Source organism: Enoplosus armatus, chromosome 23 (assembly GCF_043641665.1).
Source record: "Enoplosus armatus isolate fEnoArm2 chromosome 23, fEnoArm2.hap1, whole genome shotgun sequence".
Taxonomy (NCBI): domain Eukaryota; kingdom Metazoa; phylum Chordata; class Actinopteri; order Centrarchiformes; family Enoplosidae; genus Enoplosus; species Enoplosus armatus.
In genome coordinates, this window is record NC_092202.1 from 11,290,597 (window position 1) to 11,314,328 (window position 23,732).

The window sequence follows — 23,732 nt, forward strand, 5'->3', positions numbered from 1 at the left end:
TCCATTTTACATGTTTTTATTAAAGTTGCATAAAAGTGTAACAAAATTGGGCAAAAACAAGACCTGTTGTTGATATTGCTACATTTGTTTGTTGGTTTGATCTAATCATTGTCCAAAAAACACACCTCCTCCAATCCGCATGGTTTAGCTCTTGTATTTAGCCTCAATGATAATAATCAGTATATATATTTTTTGCAATTTTCCCCAACAGTAAAAAAACAGACTTCTCAATAACAGTCTAAGAAGGTATAATCCAAACTTGGATTTTAGAAATGAAAATCCACTCAAATTCAACTACTGATTGAGCTTGCCTGGTACAATATCCCACCGTTTGAAACGTCTCGCACAAAAATGCAGACCGAGCTTGATTTGGAAACCTCACCAGGAAGGCAAAAGCAATCGCACCAAAATGTATCTGAATGGATTTTTGTTCAACTACATGTTAATCCAAGGCCTGGCATCAAGAAGTGTCATGATCACGATAAAAACAGACCAGTATTCAAATGGTAAATGTAAAGAACATTGTTTTATCTAAACAAAATCACTGTATCAAGGCCTAAGTATTAAACACTCACTTCTAAAAAGAAACACAGAATCTCATTTTGTTTTTCCCAAAAAAAAAAGGAAGAAAGGAAAAGGAGGGACAGAAGATCCGAGATTCTCCACATGCCGCAGTTCTGCTCAGTAACACACGTTTTCAGCAGTTTGCGTTACCTTTTTAAAAATGAATGTCTCCCGTTTATTTGGTTTGTGTAACATAAATAATACCTAAGGCAACATCTGTTTTAAAAAAAAAAGGGAAAGGAAACTGAAGAAGGGATAGAGGGAGGGTGGACAGAAGGATGGAAATGGGTGGGAGGAGGAGAGAGGGGATGCCAGGGAGAAATGACAGAGCAGCAAGATGAAAATGGGCCAATGTGTGTTTATGTGTATGCACGTGCGTGTGTGTGTGCATGTGTGTGTGTTGGTGCTGGGAGAAAAAGACAGTGGAGGTCTGCTGTCACCGCAGGTGTTCGCAATTGGCCACAGGAATCACAGCAAATGTTACTGCCTCTCCAATTGGCCGATGGGCTTTGATCTCTCATCTGACTGGCTCAGGTTTAGAAACAGATGGCTTATTCTTGGAGATGATTGGCAGCTGCAGCGGGGGGGACCTGTCTCTCTCTCTCTCAGCGCTTTGTGTGTGTGTGTGTGTGTGTGTGTGTGTGTGTGTGTGCGCACATCTGTGTGAGAGGCAGCTGTGTTTGCCAATGTGTTTCCGTTCCCTCCGCCCCGAGGGGGGCCTGTGTGTGAGAGTGAGAGAAAGGACAGAAAAAAAAAAGGGTGAATGCATTTAGACAGCTTCAGTTTAAACCAGTGGCCTCCATCCCTCCCATTCAGACGTCTCATTGGTGCGTCTGCTGACAGGCAGAGGACAACACAAAGTCTCCACACCAACACGGAGCTTTTTTCCATGTACGTGTGACAGCTCTGAACTGATGTCTACCAAGAACAAAACGATGTGTTGGACTAAATCATTTCTAAGATAAAGGAGAGAGACAGAGAAAGGGGGGGGATGATAATAAAAAAAACAAGGCAGCTTTGTTCTGGGTCCCCCTGTCGGACTGTCAGTGTGTGTGGGACAAAATGCATCCAGAAAAACAAAACAAAACAGGAACCAGTCCTATACTAAAAGTCTAATTTGTCGTACAGAACAGCAGAATATACAGGCCAGAAAAAACACTCCTATAATGAAAGTTGCTGTACATTATGTAGCAACATACACACGTAGCATTTAGCAACACACACAGACGTTCATATGTATGTATGTGCAGGCTGGACAGCAGTGGCCTCTAAAGAGCCTCTCTTACGGCTGCACCATTCATTTGAGGAAAGAAAAACATACTTGGCTCTTTTTTTTTTCTCCAAGAATTTCTATTCAAGCACACCCGACCAAAGAGAACCTACTTCTACTCTAGCCTCAAGGGAAGATTTTTATTCTAAAATGAGTTGGACCGTATGACCACCGCAGCCAACCAGCGACTTTTTTTAAGCTTCAGCCACTGTTTCAAGAGATGAACTTTCCTCTTTGTCGGACTAAAGATACACCATACATTACTCTTTGTGGTCAGAGGTTCAGATTTTCTTCCCAAAATGACATAGTGCAGATTTATCAACAGATACACACACACAAAACTCAGTCTTTAAATGCACCACTGTAGCAAATGCCTCTGATTAAGGGGAGTGGGGGGGGGTATCTGAAAAGACTGTACGGAACCCCCAAACAAGTTTAAAATTAAAAAACTAAATCAAGTGAATGTCCCCATGCCCACAAACTGAACTAGAAAATATCAAAAGAGTCGTAGTTGGTAGCTGGATCATATACAAGTTTAAACCCCTTACAAATAACAAAATAAGGAATCTCATTGGTAGAGACACAAGCACTGATTACGCTCTGCTTCAAGCTGATTGGCTGCTTCCTCCTTCGTTGTTCACCCTTCCACTCTCTTGCCTCTCTGGCTGTCGCAGACTCTTCTCAGTAATTATGGGGCTCATCTCATCTCAGCTCCTCTTCTCTTCCTCCTCAGACAGATGGAGGGTGGCATGAGGGAGGGCGGGAGGAAGAAGAGCTGGATGAGGAAGAAGAGTAAAGCCAAACAAAGGGTGAAGGAGGAGCAGGAGTGAGAAAGAGAAGGAGTGCCTGGATTAAGACTGATGAATCGCTAGTTGTTGTTGTCGCCTGGTTATTATGCATTCTTTACTTTTCCTTCTTTGCTAATTTAAAAAAAGAAGTCCGACAAACAACAAAGGAAGGTCGCAAAAAGATATGAATAAAGGCGATTTATGGGTCTGGATCCAGGCGACAAGAGGAAGACGAAAAGACAAAAAAAGAAAGGGGTTTAGGACAGAGGGCCTAACGACGAGAGGAAACAAGGTTCAGTATTTCATGAAGATCTTCAATGGAAGAAAACTGATGTCAAAATAAAAGGATGGAGAGCGCAGTAGGAAGACGAGAGGTGAGGGCTGAGGTGGGGTGGGGGGGTGGGGGGGGGGGGGGATTAGGGGAAGAGGAGGAGAGGGGCGCCATCATTTCTTCTGAGGCGTGGAGAGCTTCTGCATCCCTCGGATCTTGTCGAGCAGCTCTGAGACAAAGTCCTACGGGAAGACAGGAGGGACAAAACACATGAGAAACAAAAAGTCCACAGTGCAAAGATATGGGGGGGGGGGGGCAGAAGGGATGAAGGAAGAAAAAGACTCACCTCAGTAGGTTTAAAACAGTCAACCAGCAAGTCCTGTAAAACAACAAAAGACAGTCTGAATATGCATTTCACCTTCTGCGTCTGTGTGTCCTGGCATGCTTTGACACAGGTGTGTATTTGTAGCCCACCTTGACCCTGGCTGCCCGCTCAACATCACTGGCCATATCCAGCAGCTCGTCCACATCTATCTCCAGCTCTGGGATGGCCTCCTCCTACAACACATGTGACAAGAGAAGAAGATTAAGAGACACAATTCCAAGTGTACTTAGAAAAAAAAGGCAAAAGTGGGCTGGTAAATGCTGCTAATGCGAGTCTGGATGTGACAGATCACCCTCAGCGCACACACACACACACACACACACACGCACACACACACACACACACACACACACACACACACACACACACACACTAGTGAATCTCTTTTCATGGACACATGGACAGAAATCCCCATTGTCCTTTCTATTCTTACTCCCTGTGTTTATGTTATGTGGTGGTCTGCAAATAGACAGCAGCATGTCTGTCTCTCTGCGTGACGTGGTGCTGTGACTGATGAGTGTCCATGTCTGAACACTAGAGGGCGCTGCCCGTCCATTACCCCACAGGTTGTACATGACCGAGAAAAGAGAGGAGACACAAAGAAACAGGCAGGTAGACGGATATTTACAATCTATTTGAATGCAAACCCTACTTGCCTTTATGCACACAGTGAAAACGCTTGTTCTGTATAAAGAGAGCAAACTTTAGTTTTACTCTCCATAACACACAAGTGTTCGCGATACAAAACACAGCTTCGTTTGAATGTTTAAAATCCTGCGTGTGGGGTGGCAGCGTTTGAACCGGGGCGCTACACTGTGATGAAGTACATTAGACCAGCAGCTAACAATTATGGTCATTATCATTAGTCTAAAAATGATTATTGATACTACCTGTATTAATGTAGGAATTGAAATACTTTTGCTTATCAAAAAGTAGTTTTTTAGACAATGTCAAATTTCCGCATGTGACGTCATTGCAGGAACATTTTGGGAATACACTTATTTGTGGTCTTGCAGAGAGTTAGATGAGAAGATCGATATCACTCTGACGTCTGAAGTTGGAACCACAACTTGTCATGTTTACACTTTGGTTTTTGTACAAATTAAACAAACGAGATATAAGATGCTTCTTATCAGCTTTAGACGTGCAGGTAGGTGGATTTTGTTATCTTCGGACAGATGCAGGCTAGCTGTTTCCCCCTGTTTCCAGTCTTTATGCTAAGCTAAGCTAACCTGCTGCTGGACGAGGCTTCATATTTAGCGTACAGTATGAGTGGTATTAACCGTCGAATCTAACTCTGGGAAAGAAAGCAAACATTTCCCAAAATGTCGGGCTGTTCCTTTAACCCCAGGTAATATATAACAAGTGCGTTACTGAAAGCTTGTCTGTAAACTTCTGACTGTCACGCTGTTGTGAATCTCAAAAGGGTGAAATCTGCTCCTTTGAATCATCGTAGATTTTTAGAGCTGCACAGAAAGTTAATAATAACTTTATCCGTTCAAAACTGGCTTGTAATTCACAAACAGAAATAGCTGCGATAAATGAAAATGCACACTTGTGCACTTTCAATGTCAGCAAAGCAATTATTGCCTGATACTGATATGCTGACCTCTAATATGAAGTTTAAGAGCGCACTTGCCTCCAGCCTAGAGATACATGGCTTATCAAATAAATAAAAGTGAAAACTGAGTTCGCTGGAAGTTCGTCTTCGTCTCTTTCTCGCCACGCCTTCTCCCTTAAAGACAAACAATTCTTTTCTTTTTTCAGATGAATCCGTCGCTCTATAAAAAGTGGTTTAATAGTCTCCCTCTCTTTCTCCGTTTCTCCATCTGTCTCACTCAAACACACTAGCTCAGTGTGTGCTATCAAAGCGGTTCGCAACACACACTCTCGTACAAACACTCGTTTCCCCCTCTTTTGCAGCTCAATTGCTACCCTACATTCATGTCATTCTCCAGGAATCTCGCTCTCGCTCTCGTCCTCCCCCTCGGTTAGAGTTGCCCACACCAGCTGTCTCTGCACCTGCCCAACTGCCCCCTGCCCCATCTCTCACACACACACACTCATGGACACTCAGACAGACAGGCACAGCATGCTGTGTGTGCACATTTATGTGTCACATTAACCGAATGGTAGTTTTCAAGTGAAAGGTCCTCAACATCGCACACATCCTCTCTGTTACACACACACACACACACACACACATGGATTAAAGAATTATAAAATGGGCATTAATAAGTCTGAGCTGGATGAAGAGTGTGTGTGTGTGTGTGTGTGTGTGTGTGTATAAAGGGAGGGGTATAAGGATTTAATTCTGTGCAGGACTGCCTGTGTGTGCGAGATAGAGACTGGAGGTGACAGACAGACTTACTGTCAGCAGAGTAACACACACACACACACACACGTCGACATACAGACATGCTGTAAGCAGCAACGCAGACAAAAATGTGCAAAAATAGTGACACACACACACACACACACACACACACACACACACACACACACACACACACACACACACACAAAGCTGGTGTTCTTACAGTATTTCAAAATGAAAGCTCCAAAAGACAGGTGTACACACACTCAAACACACACACGCTTACACTGCAGACATATTGACGCTGTCTGTTATTCACACACACACACACACACACACACACACACACAGGCTGTAAAGTCTGACACAAGGACTGATCTGCCCAACATGTGGGCTCCATGTGCTACTACACGCAGTAAAGAAAGCTGAGAAAGAAAACGTGGGGAAGACGAGAAGACAAAGGAAACAATCACAGAAACTCGATTCTTCACTGTAACTTCTGCTCTGTCATGTGGGTAAATTAAGAAAGATTATTGCCTTCCAAATCCCAGTTCTGAATTTTGTTGTATCTTAACTTAAATGTCAAAAAGATAGAAGAGAAATGCCACCCAGGATTCCTACAATCTACATTCTTTTTAACTTTGTACCGATTCATTTCTTATATTAGCAGCACGTTATTTCTACTTTCTATCTCTGTGGCGTACTGAGGTAAATGTGATGCATCTACACTGTTTAGTGTACCTGAAAAGTGTAAGTGATACACATTGGCTTCCATTTAATACAGCTTCCTTGGTAACGATTTGCGAGACAAACTGTTAAATCTGCGATGGGGGAAGGGGAACGCCCAGAGGAAGGAAGGTAAGAGGTTAAGGAGCATATCGAGAAGAAGGAGCAGCTGAGCGGAGCAGACCGCAAGGGGGAGAGGAGCGAGAGGGAGAGAGGAGGGAGGGAGGGATGTTGAAAAAAGGCCGGAAGACAGGCTTCAGAAAGGAGACACAAAGAAAGCAGGGAATCACGAGGGAGGATTTCCAAAACAAGCCTCCAGACTGACTTACTGAACAAGTCTGGAGTCTGGAGGGGGTTTTTACTGTTGGCTGCAGATGGGATCTGGACTGAAAGGTGGCTACAAGATATTGGCACACACTTCAGGAGTGTAAACAAAGCAGCGCAGTGTGGAACAATTCAAAGAGGTCTGGAGGTAACGAAAGGAAAATGGGATTTATTCTGAACCAGGAATCCATTTAGTACATCCAAATAACATCTGCAGTCGGGGCTTTTGATACATTAAAGAAGTCGATGTGCAATTTATAGTGATACACGTGCAAGGTTTAGGCTTTAAAACAGGATTTCTAGCCACACAAACACTTTAATGAATGGTAACTATAGCTGCATATCAACTGTGCTAGGCTTCTTTTATTGCGGACAGGATTCACGACAGATGCATCTATGCTGAATGCAGCTCAAGATAATATTGGAGTATTAAACCTTTCTACTGAAAAACTAAATGCAAACACTGCTAATGAGCTCAGTAAATTACAAATGCAACATGTTATTCAGGTAGACCTTATCAGGCCTTTTTTGCACAACATATCTGTACTTTTGTGACAAAAATATGAATAAACTTGTATGAATTAAAATACACTAAAGCCTTAGCCTTCATTGTAATACGTGGATAGCATTCCTAATGTTTCAACAGCATCTCATTCTATTCTAGATGTGTGACTATATTGTGTGCATTTCACCTCGCGGTAACAATGACAGAGTTTGGATTAGTAAAGAGTTAACAGAGCCAGTTGATAAACAGTGTTGTGACACCAGGATCAGTGAAGCCAGGTCACTCAAAGAGAGCTGGACTCAGGTGACTGTGAAGTCCTGTTGTGCATCGTATGGAAGCACCTGCACCTGTTATATTCCACCACATATTTATTCTGGTTTTTCCTTTGGTTTGTCACCTGTCTACAGGCTACAATGCACACTAACTGCAAGCAATGTTTTAGAGCAAAACAGCAGAGAAACCGATACCGTAAACTGGCATATAGATAGATTTAAATGTGGACTTTAAATGTAATTCTTCTTCTTTCTGACATGCAAATATGATTTACGCAGCAGCACAATGAGGCCGAGACGGGGAGCCTGTCTGCCTCTGTCTGTCTGTCTGGAGGCTGCCTGCAGAACGGAGCAGAATGAGATGAGACAGTATGAGAGCGAGTTTGTGTGCATGTGTGTGTGTGTGTGTGTGTGTAGGTCATAGTACTATTCCTCTCACAGGAGGCTGTGTTGCGGCTGCAGGCTTGGACAGATCAAATGCCAGATACAGCTCCCTCACCGGAAAAACACAAGCCACACACACACACACACACACACACACACACACACACACACACACACACACACACACACACAGTAGTAGGTCAGTGCCCTCGTATTGCAACAAAAAGGACATATCACAGCTACTGTAAACATCTCTGGAAAGTGATGAGACAACCAAGTCATGGTTTCTCCATGGATCTTTGGTCAGAGACTACATTTAATAGAAGTCATCATGTGTCAACTGTTTTTTTTTGTTACACTGACTTGATTTCACAGCACTTTAACTGACCTAAAATCTGATTAAAACTTCCAGCACCGCGACTGCGATTTACTTGTGGCTGTAAACAGCTGAGACACACATAATGCAGTTACAGGCTACACACAGCGAAAGATGAACTGTGAGGATATAAACAGACAAAAAAAGGGATGTGAGCGTGAAGTCAGAGAAACAGCCACCAGACACACACTGATAGGACTACAGACACATGGCTAATGAAATGATAACACAGGTCCATATTGAGTGTAATAAGGTGGATATAAACCAATGCGTTAGCCGTGAGGGAAGCTTGGTGTGTAAGTAGGTCACAGAGGCCACCTACAAGGATTACACAGCATGTCTTCCAGTGATAACACACTACATAGCTGATTCCTGTGATAGGATCTATGTAAACTGTGTGTGTAAGTATGTGTGTTAACTTGTGAGTGGAAGAGAGGGGGCCAGAGAGAGACCATGTAGAAGAAAGTCATCAAATGTAAAGCGTTACAGAGAAGACGGGTGACAAATGACCACTGTTGCTTTCCTGCTGCCTCAGTAACAAACTAGGATAAAAATAGTCCGACTTCTGGACGGCCACTCGCCCGTTTTGCTACAAAGACAAAAACAATGTTTTGGCTGGGTACGACGCAAAGGGGGAAGGGAAGTTGGAGACAGAGGGAAGTGATGGCTGGAACAGGCAGGATGAAGGAAGGAGGAAGAGGAAGAAGTAGGAAAAGTAGGCCGCGTGGCGCTAAACAATGTCGCCATTAACTCCAATTTCCGTAAGTGTGTGTGTGCATGTTTTGACTGCCATGAGACATGGGATATACAGTTGGAGAGGTGAGGCTGACATGTGATCTGCATGTAACACGGAACAAATCTGACACTTACACTACCACTATGTGCCTTTCCGTTCCAGTTCTATCTGTACTAGGACTCTATACTGCCCTGAGGTCAGTCCAAGCAGGGAAGTGTTTATAAGTGTGTGTTTGTGTTATAGAATGGGGAAGTGAGTGTGTGTTTATGCGTGTGCTCCATTAAAACTATTACCCAAGGCTGGTTGACTTGGCACAGTGACACAGGTACAAAATATGTGTGAGTGCTGACAATGACAACACGCACACACACACACACACACACACACACACACACACTAACACACACACACACACACACACAACCACTCTGCAGGCAGTGTGAGCACAGGCATATCTGAGATTGTTTCTCTATTAGTGTTTCGGTTCTCCCAGCTGAGAGACCATAGTGTCCACAATTTTACAGTTCAACATCACTAACACCAGAGCATGAAGGGTGCTGCTATCATAGCGTCAATTACTTTCAATTAGTTTGGATCAATTGGTCAAGAGCTGAGAGAAAAGTGTCTGAAACCCAAGCATCTGATTTTCTGCCTATTTGCACTCAAAAGGGATGTCGAACACCTTTCACGGAGAAAACTGGATTGTGCTTTAATCATCTTTGTCTAATGGTCCAGATCAAAAGGCCTGAGCCATAAATCATTCAGCAAATCATTGCCAATACTTAAGGCTCAGCTATTGCAATTAGTTGTGATTGTGAAAAAGGGGATTATTGGTGCATCACAGACAGAGAGAGCGTCGAGTCATCCACTGAGGTGTGCTGAAGGATGGGGTGAGACAAATAAGAGAAGACGTGAGCACAGAGACGTAAAACAGAAGCGTGGCTAAAGGCCAGTTAAAAAAAGTGACAATTATATATATGTATTCCTGCATTGCTCAGGATAGTGGTGGCTTAAGGATGACACATGCTTCTGCAAAGATTCCCATAATTATATTTGACTAAGGACGCAGAGAAGGGCTTTGAAAGGTAACTACAGACTCACAGATGAGCCGATAAGCGCGCCCTTCAAATTCACACGTCGTATGCATGTGCAGGCCTGTTTAATAAATAAACACTGATTGATTGAGCCAGAAAGGATTATGCAATAGAACTGGAGTTGAGCCAACAGCAAACATGGGACTAAAAAAACTGAAGACAATTTACTTGTAATCGTTCCCTCCCAGACAAAATTTGTTTCCTAGAAAATGATGAATTCCACCATTACGCCTTGTGGAGAAGTTAAAGGTTATGCTGGCAGATACTATGCAAATATCTGCAGGCAATTCCTGTGATGCCAATATGGAAACACGTTACTTTAGAAGATTGTGTGGCCGATTTAGAAATGAATGACACGAAGACAAAATAACAAAAACACATTTAAAGTTGAAAGCTAGTTGCCTGCAAGCCATCTCGAGGTGGGAATTCATAATACCCTTGTGACTGATCTTGTAACTTCTGTCTACTGTCATCTGATTAACACACACACACATTCAGAGGGTGAGACCAGCATTGCAAGTAGTGGAAAAATACCGGGCTTGAACCTGCTTCCTGTCATGCCCCCCCTCGTCTCTCTATCTTCATGTCCCCTTTGATGCCCTTCCTGTCCGGCTGGCATTACCACTCTGCACTGCTCGAGTATAAATCACCCTTCTCTCTGTGTAATGATGAGGGCATGATACCACTTATGAGAGTACGAGAGAGAGAACAGAAGACAGAGAGAGTCACGGGGGGGTCAACAAGGGTGCAGGGATTAGGGAGGCATTGTGTCAGTCATCGCCTGCTGCTTTCCATCTTCTCTCTATCTCCCTCGGTCTCACACGACTGCTTATCAGGAATCTGCAGCTCTTTCAATAACAGACAGTTAGCTTCCCTCTCGGACTCTCCTCTCTGACACCTCTTTTTCTGGGTGACCCCAGACAACAAGGCCCTCTAAAAGGCTCTCTTTCTCTATTCTTCTCTTATGCAATGAGGGGGTTAAAACACCAGAGCAGCCAGCTACTTCCTGTCTGGGCACGTGACCTTGGGAGACAGCGGGGGGGAGGGGAGGTTGAATGATATGTGTGGGAAGTGGCTGGCTGACTGTGTGTTTGAGAGAATGTGTGTGTGTGTGTGTGTGTGTTAAAGTTAACAAAAACATTTTAAGAGGGCGGAGTTGACAGAGTGACATTACCAATACTAGTGTGTATGTGTGTGTGTGTGTGTGTGTGTGTGTGTGTGTGTGTGTGTGTGTGTGTGTGTGTGTGTGTGTGTGTGCACACGCACAATTAATCTAAGTGGTGATGAATATGTGGCCCCACACACCCAACCATAAACCATAAACCACAACAATCCATAATCAATACAATGCAATGTACTTAATCCAGCCTGGAGTGTGCATGTAACATCTTGTGTGTGTGTGTGTGTGTGTGTGTGTGTGTGGTTGATGTTCATCTCCATTGTACGTCTAATCAGTTTGATGTACTTCCTCCCAGGAAGAAGAATGATGTCCTGTTTTGAATCATATGAAAAACAGAGAGAAAGAGCCGCCGGCTAAACAGTTGAACTGGACTAACCTCTTTATAGGCTGCTTACAGCCAGGATGGAGACTAGAAAATAGAATTCCATTGTTTTATCAGCCATGTTTTCTGTGCTCCCTCACACCTTGCAGTGCAGTTTGCAAGATTATGTGTTCCTACGTTCTATTAAAAACCCTTCTTAAAACAACACGCACCCCTCATTTAGCACATCCTCCCAGAGCCTCCATATGTTTTGACTCTGCAGCACTGTCAGCCTTCCTGCTCTCTCACTACAGATAAGATCCGAGCAGCTCCGTCATGTAAAGTAAAAGGAGCCAGAGCCTCCAGAGTCTGCTGGTAAGAGATGTGGGCACGCCATTGTGTCCAAGTGCTGTGTGGGTTGCTTCAGCCGTACTGCCGGAGAAAGCCAAACCAGGCAGGCTCCAAGCACACTGAACGTATCTTCTTATGCTGCCAGGAAACATTCATCACTATAATTAGGACGCGAGCACGGTAGTTGTGGTCGTTCTTACACTGTAATTAGGTGACAATAGCATATATATAGCATTAGTAGAGTCGAAAGACATGCACAGTAATATAGAGTAAAGTCATATCTGGGAATGGCTAGCTGAGCTGAGCCTAGAGCTACTGACAGACATGGATTGGCCTGGTTGCACCCACAGCACATAAACACACGCATGTATTGCTAAAAATCTATTTGACAGATGAAATGTAGAATGTCACCCAACCTTGACCCCCCCCCAAAAAGCTGCCCATAGTCATAGATGCTGGCAGCACGGTTGAATGATTCACACATCAGCTTGTTTGGCCTAACTGAACGGTTCAGTGGTTTCTGTGTGTTGACTGGACATGTCTGCAGCCTCTCTGAGGGGAAAACGCTCCGCTGGTCCCTCAGGGTCACAGCCAGCCTCGGGAAGACTTGTACTGGCAACCGCGCGATGCTGCCAGAGCTGGAGCTCTGCCGCTGTATCACGCTCACAAACTACTACATGAGGGCAAACAGTTTTCCATCGGTGCTGCCCAATTTCACTCACAACAGCACACTGCGGCATGCTTAGACATGATAGAAAGGTTAGCATAGGCTGAAATAGCTGCCATAGTTGGGCAGGCAAAAAAGAGCACCACCAAGATTTTGAGGGCGAAGCCTTGTAATGTTGTAAAAATGAAAACAAATTCAATGCATTTCTGTCAGCTAGGTGAAGGCAAATACAGTAAATACAACATACAGAGTGTGTCAGACAACCGACACTGGCATTTAGGGAGCGACAGAAGGTGTACAAACAACCTTTAGCGGCTAACTTTTAACCTTTGCTTTCAATTTCCATGCAGCTTTTAATGATTTGCATAAAAATACTTGGATGAAAAGTCAGCTTCTATCTCTCTCTCCCCCTCGCGCACACACACACACACACACACACACACACACACACACACACACACACACACACACAGAATATCCATCTCTCTCTTCAGCCCACTCTAATTACAAAATCCCCCGATGCATCCATCTGAAATATGTGAACCAGACAGCAACTCAAGTGCCCACTTTTGCCCTCCACCTCCACTCTCCGTCTCATCTTGAGTCCGTCATTTCTGCAGCAGAGAACAGAGGACGGATCTGAGGAGGCGCTCCACAAACTCATACACACACACACTAATATCGATGTGTGTGCGTGTGCGCATGCATCTTGGGAACACTGGAAAAAGTGGCCTGAGGTGTTCTAACAAATTGATTTTTTTTCCTTGTCTTCCATCAATTACTAATTACCACAAGAACAAACGAGCAAAAATAACAAAAACTCAGAAACAAATACATAGAAAAGGAGCGGAAGACCACCCACACACACACACACACACACACACACACACACACACACACACACATCTCCACTATGAGCCAGAAGAGTCATTGCCACTACAATTGGACTGAAAGAAGAGATTATGCGCAGATTAAAATAAGAATGCATACAAACAAGGATTACAGCAGATTATCATTATGTCACTTTTGGCGAGTGCTACCAACACAGCCAAAGGGCCCAACAAGTCATTTGTTCATTTGCTATGTCAGTCACTGACTTCTTCCTTTATTCTGGCCGTTTTAGGCTGGAGTGGGGTTTGGCAAGGTCATTCAGGTCCATTTTTCATATTTTTCCATTCATTTTCACCCACTTTGCCACAGAAATGTTTATTTGTGGAGCCTTTTAATTCACTCTGCCATTATTGAGATGTAATCCGTGTGGATTTCAAAAAGGGATTAGAGAACATTATAAGTCTTTCATGCAGATCAATCATCAACAGAACCTCTGACTTGTCAAAACCCCTGGCAACACATCTAACAAGTTAATGCTTTGGTTCAATTCCACATTCAGTCAAATCAGTTAGAGGATAAAAAAAACGCACAATGTGGGAGATTCCAGCAGATCATCACACAGATACAAAAACAGACAGACAGACGAGGTCTGAAACAGTAAGCCTAAAAAGAAACTCTTTCTGAATGAATATTTCCACCTCTGTTCCACCCATCCACTTCTATTCTTTAGGATTTATTGCTTATTATCTCATGTTTGCATTACTATTGTCCTGAGACATTATATGACCTTTAAAAACACGTCACAAACTACAAGTACAGTCTGCAATCCAATCAATAACATGTTCAAGATTAAACACTAAACTAAAGAATGAATGAGTCAAAGAGAAAACAAGCGAATAAGCTATTTTACTTGCTTTTCTCGTCATTAATCATTATCGAGCTCATGCGATGGTGCTGCTCTCTGACAAGCTGCTCGTCAGTGTTAATGTGTGACAATAAAGGTTCAGTTTCTGTTCATGACGCATCTGTCCCAATGTGATCATTCATTAATTAGTTTCAGGACAAGATTGCGTCTTCTAGCCGCCTAACAATTCATTTACTCTCCTCTGAGGTTTGTCCGGTAGCACGATCAAACGGTTCTGATGGGTTTGATGGCATTTACAGAAACCAACTGTAAGTAGATTTAAGTGATAATCCAGCCAAAATCTTTTTGAACATAAAACACACATCCCCTGTGGGCTTGAACGGTGGCTGGACAGGACGTTTCTGTGTTGTGCCTTTAACACTCGTCGTCCACTGGAATCCATTGTAACAGATGTGAATTCAAGCATCCATGTCAGGGTTTGTAATATGAAACAGAAACGAGAGGTGAAAAAGTGTTGATTTGTTCATTGAGTGCTCCTAATTCCTACACTATGAGAGTGTGTGTGAGTGAGAGAGAGACTGACTCCCTTCCTGATGAATCAGTAACTTGTAATCATTTCTGTCACTCAGACTCTTTGCCCAAATATGGTCTGTTGTTCCTTCCCTCTCAATCCCGAGTCTCAAAGTAGAGATCACACATGCAACACACGTATAGTACAATCTGTCTATATATTATTCACTACTGAACTAGATGAAGAACATGAATATCAAACCACGAAATTAGAATAAACAGAAGTGACTGGCAACATTATTCCTCCGCCTCACTCATCAGTGTGTCTGTCATCGTCTGTCTGTCTGTCTGTCTGCCGACCAGCTGTCTGTCCATCTGTCCACACATCTTTCATCTTCCATCCATTTCTTTCCCGAAGCCATTTTAACCAGAGCAGTTTTCATAATAACACACAACAGTCGTGCCGCGTGACTTCTTCTACGCTGTGGTGCCATGAAAGCTGAAGTTAGGTTTCACACAGTGGTGACATCATGGAGGATACATGAGGCCAACATGGCACCGGTGCTCTAACCTGGCAAACTCTTTTATCGGTGACTGTCTGCCTGCTTGAGAGACTGTCATCAGGTCAGGGAGTCACTGTCAATGCCCACACGGCGCCTCGGCTCTGAACACAGCCTGTTTCTGTAAACCCATCTGACCGCATGTCTATTACTACCTGCTGAAAGCTATTTTACATGAAAAATCACATCCCAAGTTTGACATCATCCATCAGCTTCTTGAGATATACAGTATTAACAGGAAGACATTGTGCATACATCCTGTACTGTCTGTTATTGGCATACAATAAAGACAGTAAACACATCAGAGGCAGTGAATAAAGCCATATACTGACATATGCTTCCCTGCCGTTAACCAACAGCTCTACTGGCGTCTGCTCTAATGCACCTCCTGGGATTAAAATACACTCCCGAGTGGATCTGTGTTACCTCACTCAACCTGCCGGCAGTTGGCATTACTTACAAAGGGACTTCATGACGATAATGACTCCGTACCCAAGATGTATGCCAGCTGCTGCCAACTTTAGTAGCAATGGTTAAATATTGTGACCGTGTCTGTTTCTTTGTTTTAATAGGGTTTCAACATGGAGGCCAATAAACACGCATCAACAAAAGCTCATATTCATCTCTCATTTAAAAGCACTTTTACAGCAACAAACACCCTGGAGTCACATACGGCAACAACGCTGGCCTGTGTACCAAACTACATCACTATTATACCCATGCTCACATTAAAAAGCCTCCTCAAGGATGCTTAGAGCTTTCACTACACAGCTATCAAAAGCCTATGTGCAGTCTTAAAATGCATTTTGGCCAGGACCGAGAAGAGAGCCTGTCTGAAACAAACTGTATGATACATTGTAGACCATTCAAAATAATGAGCGGGGGAGCAAAGGGGAACTTAAATGCATCACAGTCGTTATGTTTATGGAAGCAAAAGATATTAACAGCTTGAGTGTTTACTGGATGCCTGTTTAATGTGCACACACAATTTACGCAAGTGTTTAGCAGGAAGACAGAATGGATAACTTTACAAACTGTCTCATGACATTAAACAAGTTACTGCCTGCTATTAGATTAGCTGCAAGCAGCTGGGTTTCATAATCGACTTGTGATCATTAAAGACACAATGGTTTTGTTTAAACCTTTTACACTCGGCTGACAGCCTAACCTGTGTGACAGGGCATGGAATGACAAGCTCATCAGGCTTAGCTAGCACTGAAACATAGCACTGCTGGGTTGTACATGGTGGAAAGGTGTCAGTCAGTATGTACAGGCTACGCTGGCTGCCCGGGGATTGAGACAAAATACAAAGAATCCTCATTGGTAAACGTACCTCTTTAAAGAGGTACCCGGTGGAGTTTTCTTGTAAACAAAGCTATATCTGCATTCACCATTTCTCTCCAAAACACACTGTGTGCATCTTTGAGGCCCAAGTGAAAAATGCATTGCATGCATGAAGCATTATTTACATTCACGTTTGCGTCACGCCTGCATGCATGTCCTCATGCGTGTGCACAACCTCACATGTTAAACTGTATATTACACAGTCACAAGTGTACTTTCATTGACTTGGTGCGAGTGTGTGTGTGTGTTTGTGTGAATCAACAGGTGTGTGCACTGACTGAACATTGTGCTTTTGGGGGAAAGTGGTATGTTGATATTGTCCATTTTCTTTTTATGCACTGTATGTGTTTGTCTCTCATTTTCCTTCTCACACACTTCCTGTAACAACATGCATAAACGTTCCCCTGAATGACTCATATCCCTCATTCTCTCTCTACATCGCTCTCTTTCTTCATCCATGCCTTCTCTCGCTTGGCCTTCGTTACTTCCTTCCGATCTTACTCGCACACCAACCAAAACACATGCTTGGTAGTCTCCCTCACTCACAATTCTCTTGGCAGACATCCTCCTCTCTTAGCTCGGTTGATTTATTCACTCGGTCTCTTAAAAAGAGCTCACATGGTCAGTCAGTGGGTCAGGCTACAGTACACGCTGACTCACCGCCCAGTCAAACAGGAAAAAGAGCTGTGTGTGTTAAACATGTAGAGCCACATGTAACCTATTAACAAGATGTTGGGTTGTGTTGCTGTGTGTGTGTGTGTGTCTGCTGATGTGGGGGGGTGTTTACAAAGACACACTGGAGTCTTTCACTCCCGCTGTGTAACAACCACTCTTTGTAGTCACCCTCTTACGCACACTGAGTGAAACGGGGTAATACTGATTGGTATTCAGACCTTTACGTGTGAGGTTTAAGCAAATGTTGCACACTATGTGTGTTTTTGAACACGTGTGTGTTTGTGTGTCCTTTTACAGTGTGAAGCCAGTAAATTTAATCCATGACCAGCTATGAAATTACAGCTGCTCCAACAGTTAGGCTTCCCCTCACACACTCCCCTCTGAGGGACTTAATTGCACAGACGTACAACACCAGGACGCATGTTGTGTTTTTATTGACCTGACTGTAACCGCCAGCACTTCTTCAATTGTCTTTTGCTTGAGAACACAACAGAGGGAAAATGAGGCAACATAATTAAGGAACAATCCATTTAGAAAGCTCCTTTATTGTTCTGTTCATTAACGTGTGAGAAAAAGTAATTTTGTTCATTTATTCAGCTGTCAGAAGTCACTGGACTGTTTTCAGAGCCTGACAACCTGACAAACTCTCACTGACACCCCCCCCGAACACTACCACAAGCTATACGTTATATTAACGTACATCACCCCTGTCCCCACTGCGTTACATTAACGCACTCACCCCCTACTGGACACTTTATCTGGACACTTTACTTTATTCTGGTCACTGCACTGTTGTTATTTATCTTATCTTATTTTTATTTTTATTCTTATTGTTATTTTAGCTTTTATATTCTACTTATTTGTTATCAAAACAATAGCACCTTCAGACCACAGCAAATTCCTTGTAATGTATGTTACTTGGCAATAAACAGTTTCTGATTGAGTGCAGTTAAAAAAGGGGACTTTAGTCACTGCCCTTGTATGACTTGCTAGATACACCATTAAGTGTGTATAGCAAGTAATAGCAGTGGACACATGTTACAATAACACTCTTTCCCTCTCTGACATCCCTGCCTACTCCTACTACCTTTTTCCTTCCTTTTTCCCTCTAGTTTTATTTTCCTTCTCTTCCCCCGTTTATTGCATTCCTGCTCACCAATCCTGCCTCTGTTCTCACTCGTATCCCCATCTGTGTTCGTGTGTGTGTGTGTGTGTGTGTGTGTGTGTGTGTGTGTGGCCACGTAGGACCCTGGAGTTTGGGGATTGTTCCGCCCACTCGCTCCACTGTTAACTATGTAGCTACTGGTCAGATCCAGCGTATTACGAGCAAGAAAACACAGCGAACTGAGAGAAAATAGGTCTTTACGGACGAATAAACATTTAACAGCACAGTTGCCATGGAAATGATAGAGGCCGCAGAGAAATTTGATGTTTTTGAGTTTTTATTAGAAGTGGAGTTGAGGATTTGCTGAGTGTAACCCCCACCCCCCCCCCCCACTTTTCCTTTTCCCTAGAGGAAGTTCAAACTCACTTAGCACCTTATATACAAAGCCAGCGATAGAGTGGAGGCTGAATGACAGCGAAGAAAGTGCACACAATTTATCCTTGAAGAAACACTCCCTGATTTTGTTATGTGCCCAATAACCCCCTTAAATCCGAACACTTCCTGCCAGTTTAGAGTTTGTGTTTTTAAAGTAACACAGTTTACATTTGGGTTTAAAACATAAACTGTGAAATGGGCGTGAATTGTGGGATTTGGAGGCCCTGTTGCAGTGGTTGCCAGCCTTTTTTTCTCAGATGTATCCCCACAGCCTAATCAGATTTCCCATTACTTATTTCACTATTGATCCAGTACTTTTAGCTCATTATTTGAACTGTTTATTCTTTACCGTTAGCTATTTATTTCAACTGTTTATCTATTACTTTAAGCTAACTTTTTAGACTTCTCTGCTTGCTTTCTTACTAGTTTTCCTTCACTCTCAATAGCAACATGGTGTTTCATCCACATATTGAGTCGGGAGTCGGGGGGTATATTATTCTGTATTATTTGTGAAGCACTTTGTACCCCCTGACAATTGCAGAAGTACCTCCTGGGGTTCAAGTAACCCTGGTTGGGAATCACTGCTCTAGTGGGCACCCGAACAAAACCAGGGAGTGTTTTTTCAGCAAAGTAAATGCCACATTAACATCAGCTGCAGGTATTCACTGAAGCCTGGCTAATATAATAAATGAATGACTCTAATTATAATCTTGCATTGAAAGAAAATAATGAAAACAGGGGCTTTTGGGAAATGATGCAATTTTACTAAATGGACACAACCTTTTTTCCCACTGCATGGTTAACCAACATAAACATTTAACAAGCCTAGTTGCCATGGAATCATACTAAGGCTCGGCTCCTCTGCTATTACCCATAGCAACTCTGACTGATAGGCTGACTAAGTGGCTGGATGAGTATCTGACAAGCTGGCTGGCAGAAATGACTGGCTGCCTGCTTGTAGCATGTTTAAAGGGATTATATGAATGGGGAAAATAGCTCATTATGAATTCCCTGCTGAACAAACTCCACGCGGTTTTATTAATAGCAGAAATATGCATCCAAGAAGGGAGAGAAAGAACGGGAGATAGGAAAATAATGAAGGGTGAAGAATGTAAATATGGATTATGACATGAGTCAGAACAAGAAGACAGACACGGCAAGAAAAGGAGGGAGTTAGGGAGGTGAAAGGGAAAAAAAGGAGTAAAATCCCAGGCCACATGCTCCATCTCTTTTGTCAGTGAACAGGGTTCTCCTAATACCCGCTCTGCTCCCTGACCGGCTAAAGCTGCCTCTCCAGTTACACTGTTTAGCAGCACGTGCTCCACATTTCCCCGTCTAACTCGGCCCAATGTGTCTCCATCAGTGAACCGACTGTAAATTAATCTCTTTGTTGTCTAACAGCCTCGGCAGGGATGGGATGAGGACAACGAAAAGGGGGGAACCGCTCCGGATGAAAAAATAGGCATCTATATATGAGATGAATGAGAGATGCGAGTCCAAAAAGATGAAATAAATCCATAATATCCCATTTACTCCGATATACCTGTGAACTGACGATAATGAATCATTACGATCCAAGTCTCACTGTCACTGCGACATTGCCTTTGTAAGGCTTTTTGGACCCTGTTTGCTCAGTTGAAAAGCAGACAGTACAAACAGTACCATTAAAGCATTCATGACTGGAAGACTGAATGGATTGGTGAATTAATTAATCTACATTAAGAGGGAGAAATATTCATCCTTGAAAGTGCAGACTGTCTAACAATCACTGGGGTCCTGGGGTACACGATAAGATCATTCTTATCCCAAACAGATTCTAAAAACCACTTTGATTGTCTTCTGGTGAATTATAAAAGGCCATACTAGAACTGCAAAGACTTTCCCCTAAGTCATTTACTTGGTAGGTATTAATGCATGGCATATTAATCCACTAATGGCAGACAATCAAAGCGCATTGATTTTAAAATCCTCTCAAGGCCATTTAATCACCTCTGCTGGCATGCGAGTCTCTGTAGTATCCCTGCTACTTTATTATTATCCCTGTAACTGCCATTAAAATCTCAATGGATTCAAACACAAATGCCAGATAGAGAACAATCTGGGTTTTACACCAGATGATAAAAGAGGTATCAGTTTTCAACCTTCCTGGAGCACATTTACACTCATGTTTAACTGTGGCTTGTATTAACATCCTGTTACACTTAGTTACAGGTTGTCAGTGGATTGGATTTTGGACTTCCAGGTGTAAATGTGGAGACAACCAGACCTCCTGAAGAGCCTCTGCTGTTAATGGCCAACCTGTCTGCAGCAAGACAGCCACTCCACCATTATAGTAACAGCCAGCCCATCCCTTTGTATGTCAGTGCGCACCAGTGGAGGCTAACGGTAAGTAGAAAGATGTCAGAACAGGAATTGGGAACTTGCAGGACAGGGCTCGGAAAGTCAGAGCAAGAAGTGAAAATGTTTTACTCTGTAGCAACAACAAAGTCTAACTTTTTGTCCTAATAGACCAACGTCACCTGGTGTATCTATGTGTGATCTTGCTTCCAGCAACCTGCCTTTTCTCTATTTTAGCCGACTAGGAATTCTCCAAACCTGTTAAGTCGTTGTATTCCTCACAGCTAGGAATAGAATGTGGGTCAATGCCAGCTCAGTAGAGTGGACATGAGCTTACCAACTACTGACGGCAGCAGCGACACCAGGTTACATTGTAACTGCACGGCCCGCCGTGTGTCACCAAGGAGTTTGACGTGTGATAGTGCAGAGTTAAGTTAGCCACCACTCATGGTGGGGGTTAATTACAAGGGCTCCCCTAACAGGATGCATTACTGTACCCCCACCAAGACTCACCAGTCTCACCTCATTTGACGAAAGTATCCCCCACACCAACACCTACATTTCACTTCCCTACAATTAGAAGAGACCAGAAAGGAGGGAGGGGGGATGCAACAAGGGTCCCACAAAAAGTCCCCCACCCAAAAACAGCTCTCAAACAGCAGCTAAGCAATGTATATTGGTATGTATATCTGGTATATAAGTATGACACAAGTGGCCATTCATTTTGGATTAAATTAATTCACAGGTGTGCTTTAAAACAGCTTCAGCCAATCAGAGCAGAGGCTGCTTATTTCATGATTAGGCTATAAAAGGTGTATCAGCTACATTTAGCCTACCTGTGAGAGAGGGACTGAAGTTCAACCACAAGGCCTTTATCTGACTGTCATAAATGTCTGACTTTCCTTGTTTCTTGTAATGCCCACACTCTTTCCTAGTTTCCCGTCTTCATTGCCTCATCTACACGCATATGGCCCAGATACTATAGGCTATAGAACAAGCGAGGCTAGGCCAAAAGCAGCGACAAAGGGCCTATCAGTGTTTCTTTCTTCAACAGTTTGCTCCAGGGCTGGACAGACAGACAGCCCCAGAGCTGATACACTGACTTATTAGGCTATGCCACAGAGCCCTATTACTTAACGGAGCCGCCTGATCGATACGTTCGATCGGTTTCGAGGCCGGTTATTGTTAGGGTCTTTACCTCACAGTCGTAGAGGTCCGTTAGCTGGTCGATAATCCACTCCTCCAGGTTCAGTCTCTTCCTCAGCTCCTTACGGTCGTATTTGACGGTTACGCGTCCCTGCTTCCGAACGGGTGTCTCCGGTTCCTCCGTAGTGCCGGCCGGCGTCTGGAAATATACCCGGGGTTGAGGGCTCGTCTCCGGGCTTGTTACAGCAGCCATGGTCGCTCGAGTTTTGGGAGAGAAAAAAAAATCCCCCCCCCGGAGGTTGAAGTGTATAGGGGCGACGGAGAGGAGGCGAAGTGGTCTGTGGACGTGTGGCTGCTCGCTTTTCCGCACTGAAAAAAAAAATCAAGACTGATAAACGTGAGACTTGAAATCCCTCGAAGAAACAACGCAGGACCTGATGCTTTTGTTGTCCGAAATCGCTCAGAGGGACATTGGAAGTGGCCGGTCGCTTCCACAAAACAAAAGGGACCGACGGGTTACGGTGAAAACGTAAAGTGTAACCGGCTTATTGTGCTATTTACAGCATGCAAACTCCGCTTCTATAAAAAGAGAAGGCAGCGGTGACGGAGCCGGCCTCAACTCTTCATTCAGTACAAAGAGAAATCACACGTCTGTCCCCACGAGAGGTGCGTGCGCGCTCTCTGCCTGGACTCGAGCGCATCCGACGTAGCGCGAGTCAGAGAGAGAAAAAAAGAAAAGAGAAACAAATGTTGATTTTTTCCCCAACCTTCCTTTTCTCGGTTTCCTCTCATATACACTCCCCCACCCCTTTCCCTTAACTTTCATGTGACCCCCCTGGAGCCCACTGACTTGGCACGAGGAGAACAGGCCCTACTGCTAGCAGCATAAAAACGCAAACATCAGATACAGACATGTTATTTTGTCTGTGTGTTATTGGCCCACTAAAAGACTCAATCACAGTGAATCTATTCAATAGCCCAAACTTTTTGACTTTGTAAACGGCCTATTATGTGTCATTGTGTCCACCATTAGCCTGCCAGAGGCAAAACCATTATACTATAAAGACCTGCTAGACGTCCTCCCACAGTATTTACACAAATGACCAGTTTGCCCACAGTCCTAACAAAAGCTTGGTATTTGAATGCTCATTTGACTAGTTCACAGTTAAAATGTCTCCTCTGGAATGTGTGAAATCTATACAGGCAAGACTTCACACCTAGATTTCACAGCATGTGAAAATATAAGCCAATATTTCACAACGTACAAAAATATCTTTTCAATGTATTCCATGTTCGTGATGTTTTTCCTCTTCTATTGTTACACACTGCATTATAACTGGGAAGCAGCTGGGTGTTCTAGTTTGGGTTTGGTTTTGGAATTTATCTCTAGCCAGAGATAAGACCAGGGTTGGT

General features: G+C 43.5%; 1 protein-coding gene across 1 annotated transcript; it reads right to left on the reverse strand.

Annotated features, from left to right (window-relative positions):
- Nucleotides 1-22,864, reverse strand: ppp1r14bb (protein phosphatase 1, regulatory (inhibitor) subunit 14Bb). The gene is made up of 4 exons (XM_070930101.1): nucleotides 22,372-22,864; nucleotides 3,368-3,451; nucleotides 3,240-3,272; nucleotides 1-3,135 (listed from the first exon to the last, which is right to left on the reverse strand). The coding sequence occupies exons 1-4, from the start codon at nucleotides 22,570-22,572 to the stop codon at nucleotides 3,067-3,069; spliced, it is 387 nt and encodes a 128-aa protein (XP_070786202.1). The 5' UTR covers nucleotides 22,573-22,864; the 3' UTR covers nucleotides 1-3,066.
- Between the last annotated feature and the right edge of the window lie 868 nt (nucleotides 22,865-23,732).